This window comes from Hydra viridissima, unplaced genomic scaffold (assembly GCF_058129835.1).
Source record: "Hydra viridissima isolate aposymbiotic clone 2 unplaced genomic scaffold, HvirCarnegie_v1 scaffold_18, whole genome shotgun sequence".
Lineage (NCBI taxonomy): Eukaryota > Metazoa > Cnidaria > Hydrozoa > Anthoathecata > Hydridae > Hydra > Hydra viridissima.
Genome location: NW_028324317.1, coordinates 1,245,802 through 1,254,161, shown reverse-complemented (window position 1 = coordinate 1,254,161; position 8,360 = coordinate 1,245,802). Strand labels below are relative to the sequence as shown.

General features: G+C 28.9%; 1 protein-coding gene across 1 annotated transcript; it reads right to left on the bottom strand.

Moving 5' to 3' along the window:
• Nucleotides 1–331: 331 nt before the first annotated feature.
• LOC149876750 (uncharacterized) lies at nt 332–7,446 on the bottom strand. The gene is made up of 6 exons (XM_090074976.1): nt 7,287–7,446; nt 6,712–7,176; nt 2,270–2,689; nt 1,740–2,180; nt 1,441–1,530; nt 332–1,324 (listed from the first exon to the last, which is right to left on the bottom strand). Exons 1-6 carry the CDS (start codon nt 7,345–7,347, stop codon nt 888–890), a joined length of 1,914 nt encoding a protein of 637 aa, XP_089931102.1. The 5' UTR covers nt 7,348–7,446; the 3' UTR covers nt 332–887.
• Between the last annotated feature and the right edge of the window lie 914 nt (nt 7,447–8,360).

Sequence of the window (8,360 nt, the reverse complement as noted above, 5' to 3'; positions counted from 1 at the left end):
TCCAGAAGTCTGCAATGGTTTTGGATTCTTAATGTTAAAGATACAGTAAAAGAACATAAAATGTTACATCTTGGAACATCTACAAGTCAGAGACAATAAGGCTTTTATTGATTTTCCTAGCAATCTGTATGGCCACTAAAATTACATAGTCTGCCATAAATCTTGCTTTATGATGAATTTCTGGTTACAGAAACCGAAAATTAAAAATTTCTAATCCAAGAGGCCACCAACTGACTGAGATGCTTATTGTCTCCTCTCTGAAAATTGTCTCTCTTGAAACCCAGTTTCACAGAACTTCTTTATTTTAAGGGTAAAAGTGAAAAAAAAAACATTCAAAGCTTCACTTTATTGATCATCAGTGAGAACACTCATCAAAAGCTTTTCAGTAATCAACAACGTTTATCTTATGACTATATTACTTTCAAGTAATAATCATAGAAAAGCTAAGTATTAAAAGATGTCAAAACCTCTAATATTTAAGATATAAAACGTATCAAACGAAATGCAGTTCCATTCAAAAAATAAAATCTTACATGTAACGATGGCAGCAGAATTTAAAATAATAGACATTGGCCTTCTGAGTATTTATCTATACGCTTCCTAGATAATAAATAGTATGGTATATTTATAACATAAGTTTTCTGAATGTTAGGAACACTGTACAAATCTACACGGAATAACCAACTCTAATATGAAAAATCCCCTATGAATCATAAGAAAAGTATTAAAAATCGGTATCAACATTGTTATAAAAATAAATTTAATCTGTTCACCGTGGTGCTTGAGTTTGTATACAAAGGTGAAAAGTTTTATACGAAATGATTGCAACTTCAATTCAAAAAAACTTCACAGAAGTTTTCGTTATTACACGAAAGTAGATTTCTAACTTAGATTTCAGTATCAAAATTGTCGTACGGTTTTGGTTTATTGACATCTCCTTTTTTTACTAGCGTGTCATATTCATCAGTTGTGTCATCCAATTCCTTATCTTCTGGTATTGTGTGTAAATCATCATCTGATCCAGGTCCACGATGCATTTCCATCTCCGAGTCAGCTTCAGAAGGTGGTTTCGGTGGGGGTGGTTCCACCGGATAGGGAGGGATAGAACTGTTAACAGGCGTTGCATCTTTCTCATCGTGACTAACGGTATTGGAGGAAGCTTTAGGTTCTTCAATAGTGTGATAAAATTTTTCGTTACGCCTTCTTCTATAAATAGGCCAGACGATGTAGAGAACAAATAAAACGAGCAGAATTAGGAGGACAAGAACAATGAATACAATAATCGATAAAACTGTTGTTGTGCCAACGAGACTATCACTGTCATCTATAAAACAAAAAACTTCCAATAGAAAAAGCTTTCGATTTCTTTTTAAGCATTTTGATGTACAAAGAATTTAATTAAAAATACTATTTATAACTTTTTATGATTCACTCCCTCACCTTTTTTTTGTTCTTGTTTGGCCACTACAGGATTGTAACCATTTGGCGGAATTTCATATAATGGAGGACGGTCAGCATCAATTGTAATCGCTAAATAAAGTTTAAAGACGAAATTTAATGGTATTATACCTAAATAAACTAAAAGCAGATTGAGTTAAAGCCTGGTTTACACCATCATTTAAAATCCACATTTAAAAAAGTGATTTGTAACATTCAAAGCTTCACTTTATCATTAATAAGAACACCAAAGCTTACCAAAAGCTTTGCATCAACAATTACTCATTGAAACTCCGCTTTACCTGATGATTTATTTGCAACCATGCAAAACCTTGAGTTACATTTTGGAACACCCCTAAAGTCGTACACGAAGAAATCGCCACAGTTTTGTACGTCCACAGAAACAGAATGCTGGCATTGGCAAGGAATTTTAGGTGATTGGAAACAAATAATTCGTTGCACTAACTCGCCCTTTCTATTTGGATGCTTTCCTATCATATAACCTTGGTAATCTGATCCACATCGATGGGTCACAATAGTTGAGTCTGAGGAATTGCATCCTTCTATAATTGTCCACGGTGTATACTTAGAACCAAACCTGTATTTTCCATACAAATGTGCATCACATTTAAAAACAGTGGGACTTGTAAATGACCACAGACGATCAGGATCATGTAAAATGTTATACGAAGAAGAACAAAGATCCTTGGTTTTATGAACGATTGGCTTCGCTGGATCATTAACTACAAGCAATATATAAGAAAATTATGCCATTTAATAGTTTTTACTTATAGATTAATTAAAATTAAATGATAATTTCAAATAACCTCACCCTTAGAGAGGGAATGAGACGGAGCAGTACAGTATCTTGCATTACATATCGGAATTTCACTTAAACGATAAACATAGAAATCGCCACAATTTCTGACATAAATATTTGTGAAAAATTCACATTTGCACTGGTCTGAGTAAGAAAAACAAATTCTTCTTGCAACACGCCCTTCTTGAAGTGATGGATGTGGATCAATCATCCAGCCGCGAAACTCTGCTCCACATGATTGTCCAAACCTTGTTATAGGATTTGTGTTTTTAGTACATTGAGATGCTATTTCTGTTCCAGATTCATCTGTAAACCTTACCCAACCAATCCTAGTGTCACAAGAAACATCGGAAACTTTGTCCCATATACGAGATGATGAAGTCTCTGTCTTATACTGTGAGCATTCTATAGCAGTTGAGTTCCCTGATTTTACTAGAAATATAAAGTGAAAAAATAAGATTAGTAATGAAAAGTAATTATCTTAATAAAGAATTTAAAAGAAAACTTCATAAAACACAAAGCACCTTTAGAATAAATCTTTACAATATTTGACATTAACACTTTTCAGAAACAAGTTAAAGCTTTTAAAACAGTCAAATATGTTCCACTGTTTATTCATATTGTCTCAAACTTCCTTTCTAATGGATCACTTTGTATTTGTATGATTAAATCTTAAACCATTAAAAATTGGCATTTAAATGTTTTTATTACTGTTGCAGTTGTGGCTAAGGTTTTTAATAGGACATACAAGATCAAATGGTAAAGTCAATTCTACATGCAAAGCTTTTGCAACTTATCCAATGGTAATGAATATTATTCTACTTAATATTTTATGTCAACAGGAAAATTGGAAAGCATACTTTTACATAGTAAACAGTCCTTCTCACAATAAAATCATTCATGTAGACCAGATTTAACTTTTTATGGACAATTTAATAACTTTTTATCTACAGTCCTGTGTAAGTACTATTTGTTTGTATATATTAATTCAACTGAAGTGGTTCAAATGGTTATAGACTTTTTGATGTCTGGTTGCTATGTGTACCTTTTTTAGCTCAGTTACATTAGGAAAATGTTTTAAAAAATATTTTTATGCATACACTGCTACAAGTACAATTATTGTTAATAATTATAATAATTATAGAATTTAATGGACAAAAAAAAAACTCAATATAATATTCAATAAAACATATAAGCCTAGAAGGGCCTATCAATTATGACAATAAATTACTAAAAATGAAGGTTAAAATAATTTTACACATCTACTGTACCAAAAAGTAAAAGTGATTTTAAAAAATGCTTCACTAGTGAATCAAATGGTTTCATCATAATTGAGCTTTTTTTTGTAATTACTGATAAGTGGATCTGAGGAAAGAAAAAGATCTTGAAATCCTTGTTACAAGATTCTTGAGCTTCTTCAGAAAGCATTTTAATCAGTAAAGAAAATTGTCGTACAACTTCATGCCTTTGTATTAAAATACAATGCAAACTTGGTGGGATATAATACCATGAATACAATTCTACATATGCAACATTTCTACAGTACGTTTAGAAAGCATCAATTTGCAATCCTGAAGACAATCTTTGTGACTCAACATAGTATCTACCATTACTGGATTTAATTTACATTTGATAATTATTTTTATCAAATGTAAATTAAATCCAGTAATGGTAGATACTATTTGAGCATTCTCAAAAAACCTCCTACCAGTATTTCCATCATTAGTACCTGACTTGGCTGACTTAGGAACATCAATAAAAAGCCCATATTGTTCTTTCATTTTTTCTTAAATTTTTTAATTTTTTAATAAGACAGTATTCTTTTTCTCTTCTGATCTAGTTTGATGTTTTCCAATATACAGTTAGTAGGATATGTGCAAGACAGATTTCATGCAACGTATCCAAGCACATAATGTTAAGAAACCATACTTTAAGTTATCATGATCTAGTCTGTGAAATAATATATATGTGTCTGAGAAAGAAGTTACATGTTATTCATTTCTGAAGGTTTCACACTAAACACTGAACAACATTGACTTGAATATGCCACATCAGACAAAGCAGTGGCAACCTATCATTGTCAGTTCAATAATATGATAAAACTTGATGTTGTCAATTAAGCAAGTAGGCTGCATAATTTTTGATACTCATTGATGTACCTATTTATATAAACAGATGAATGATATAAATAATTTATAGCTATAACTAAAACTATATTCATCTAGGATGTATTACTTTTTCTCTTTCTTAAGAACCTCTAGTTTCCTTCTTAAAACAAAATCATGCAGACTGACAGCATATAGTGGAAAATGGTTTTGGATTAAACCAAACAACATACTTCTCTGACCCATCAAAATCAGATAATTCTAAAGGAACAATTCAGTTGAATCAAAACCAATTTTAGGGCATAATGGTAATTTTTTAATGTAAAGTTTCTGAAGTATCCAGCTCTTCAGCAAATCATCTAGGTGAGCAGCAATATCGCCTTATAAATTTTGAAAACTAACAGAAGCTAAGTAATCAGTTAAACTTGAGCTGTCTCTAATTTTTTTAGTACAGCTTTTGCTTGTTTATTCTACTATCTTGGCAAAAACTACAACCTGCTGCAAACAATAGCTCTGAAGATGATACAGATGCTACTAATGGGTTTAATCTTATTCTCTTTGTTTTACTAGATGCATTATCATAATTCATTGGGGGTCTGCGACATACTTTGGGTATAGTTATAATCATCTTTATTGAGAGCAGGTGGTAAAATCAGTTCATATTCAAGCTATTCTTTGTTTTTTTTCTTTGAAACAAACTTTGGAGCCTCTATATATGTGCCATCTTTGACAAAAGTGCTTCAAGAAAGTTGATTGCTTATCATTGACAGTTAAATTCATGCAACTTCATGCAAATGTTAGGATCAGCTAACTTTAGGTTTTCTTGTACAATAAATATCTATATATTTCATGGACAATATAAAAAAAAAATGATATGTGCAAATTTGCAAGATACTATAAATATTAGTATTAGTAAGTCAGAATAAAATAAACAGAATAAAAATAAATAGCATATTGTGCATGCCACAACAAAAGTTTAGTTTTGCCGTTTAGATTGTAACAATGATTAATAGAGACCAGGATGACATTTGATGATGCTCAACTAAATTTAAATTGTTAATGTACATGTTGGTGAAGGACAAAAGAATAAATTTCTGCAACAAAAGAATATTCAATCATGTAAAATTTTATTTCAGAAATACATCATCATTTGAAATTAATTTATATGACTTAATTTATTTGCAAAATAGTGTAGCAATGGTTTGTTTGAAAAATAATATTTAATTTTGTTAATCAAGCTATCAAAAGCCTATTTTTTAAAATTATTACTTACACTATGCTTATTAGTAACATAAAAAATATTAACAAATTTGGGATAATTCAAAAAACAATAAAAATTCATTTACAAAATAATCTTTTATCAATAGCTTGCAATGTGAACAGCATGATATGCATAAAACAATATTTTTTATAATAGCTTCATAGAAATAGTCAAATTTGAGAATAATTTTTTTTGACTTTTGTTCACCTGTCGGCCCACTGTGTAATGGCAGAGATGACCATTTGAAAAATAGTTTGATATGGATTTCTATATTCACATGAGTACATTCTACGACTTTGTGAATCAACAGTAAGTTTTTTTTTAAAATTATGTTATCATTAAAAGCCACCAGTAGTTAGTTTTTTAAAATTGTCAAAGTCTTATATTAAATCGATTGACAAAAATTGATTTAATCAAACTTTCTGATTACTGATTCTTGATACTTTTTTGGTTAGTGATTTTCATGAGGCTTGAGGCTCAATAGAAGAATCACAGATGATCACAGAAAAACTTGTGAATACTCAATCTTTCCTCATTACAAATTTAATGCTGTTTTCTTAGTTCTTCATAATTTTGAAACATTAGCTGTTTGCCAGTGTAATTAACACAATAATTCACTGCACCTCATTTGTAAATTTCAGTAAAAAATAATCAAAAGTAGAGCATAAAGTGAAAACAGTCAGCACACTTGTAAAAAATTAAAACTAGAGCAATATATCTTGAATTATTTGTTGATTGTTGTAAAATGACAAAAAATAAATAAATAAAAAAAGCATGACTTCAACAAATATCATAATTGATGTTAAAGCAGTAATTAACCTGTTGATTTTCATTTTAGAAGTTTTAAAGTAAAATATCAAACATTATTATAACAATAGCACACAAAGAAATACTTTTTATTAGCTTAACAAATTAGAAGAATATCTCAATTCAGGTCCTGAAATTATGTCCAATCAGCAATCAAATGCCATAAATTAGCCTTGAATTAAGAAATTATAGAATTACTATTTCTATATTACTTATATTAATTCTTCAAGCATTTTCAATAAAAAAAAAAATTTCAATTAATAAGATAAATTAATGCATACCTACTGGACCTTTCAATCCTATGTTTCCAGTGCAATACCTCATCTTTTCAGGTGATGGGAATAACCAATATACAAAGTGGTTTCCACAATTTCGTGCATAAATTGTTTGGTTTTTTTGACAAGGACAATCATTTAAAATAGTAAAAAAACAATGTCTATCTCTAAAACAAACTGTCATTTCTACAATTCCTTCTTCTTTTGTAGGATGTTCCTCCATTAATGTGCCAGCATACTCAGTCCCACAAAAATTTGGAGGTGAACTTTCTGTTCCTAGAAATTTATCAAAGCCTTGTTTCAAACTATTTCCAGCATCACCCATAATGCGATACCAGCCCATCTCTAGATTAATGTCACTAGCACTAGAAGTTGGAATATCCTTTCTGGAGAACAAACGTGTCACATCCTGAATCTCTTTATTTTCAAAGCATTCTTTTGGTGGTACTTCATCTTCAGAAGAAACTAGTACTAAAAAAAAAAATTACGTTTTGTACATTTACCATAGCAGCTTTGAGTCTTTTTTCTCTCTGCTTTTTCTTTAAACAAATGATAGTTACAACAACAAATGAATAACATACAAATTAAAAACATCACCAATGCCAGTCCAACAACATCCTTGATGTGTCTCAAAAGCACCATAATTTAAAACAAACAGTTTTTAAAAAATCTATGGTCAGAAATTTGTAAAAATCTATAACAAGAAGTTAAAAATAATCTTTATTAACATAGTATAAAATAGTGATTAAAACTTTTTTTTGTGCAAATATTTATCATTTCATGGAAGTGGTAAGTCCTATTTCAAAGCAACACCATTCACAGATTAGATAAATATACATTAGGAACACAATGTATATGTTAACCTATAAACAAATCACTGTGAACAAGAAACAAAAAGTAGACTTAAAAGAGATAAAAAAAATAATTTTGAGAAATAAAGTGCATAAAGGATTAAACAGAAGTAAAAAAAAAATTGTAAAAAATTTAAATTATTTTTATATTATTTTTGTATATATTTTAAATTATAATTTTTAAATAATTAAAATTTTTTTAATAATTCAAACTTAAATAACTCAAACTTCACTTTTTTTTTAATTTCACAAGTATGAACCAAAACTTTACTTTTTTTAAAACCTGCTACATAAAAAAAAAATCACAAATAATAAAATTTTAATAACAATAATATTAACAACTATATTTTATAGTTAAATAGCATATATTTATCAACTTCAAACTTTACTACAACCAGTGTTCATATTATACAAAAGAATAACTTTTTTAAGTCTTCAGATTTCTTCATAAAAAATCACTTTAACAATGACAATACAACACCAGGGGAAAAAACATGCCACTGTTTACATTTCTTAAGTGGTCATTTAGACCTTAAAACAGATTGATATATTTTAGAACTTTTAAATAGAAAATTACAAAATTCACCAATACATATTTTAAGTAGAGATTATTATAAAAATAAAGAAAAAAAAAAAAGAAAAGAAAAGAAAAGAAAAATTGTTTAATTCAAAATTAGATTTTAAAGCTCAACCAGATAACCATCGCTTAAGCAACAAGAAAAAGATGAATTACAAAATAAACATGTTAAAAGTTTGATTTATGTCTATTAAAAATATTTAAAACTTATTATATATATATATATA

Coding starts and splice junctions, on each gene's coding strand:
- LOC149876750 (XM_090074976.1), bottom strand. CDS start 7,347: ATGGTGCTTTTGAGACACATCAAGGATGTTGTTGGACTGGCATTGGTG. Junction 1,531..1,739: donor GGTTGCAAATAAATCATCAG/GTAAAGCGGAGT, acceptor AACTTTATTTAG/CGATTACAATTGATGCTGAC. Junction 1,325..1,440: donor CAAACAAGAACAAAAAAAAG/GTGAGGGAGTGA, acceptor TTTGTTTTATAG/ATGACAGTGATAGTCTCGTT.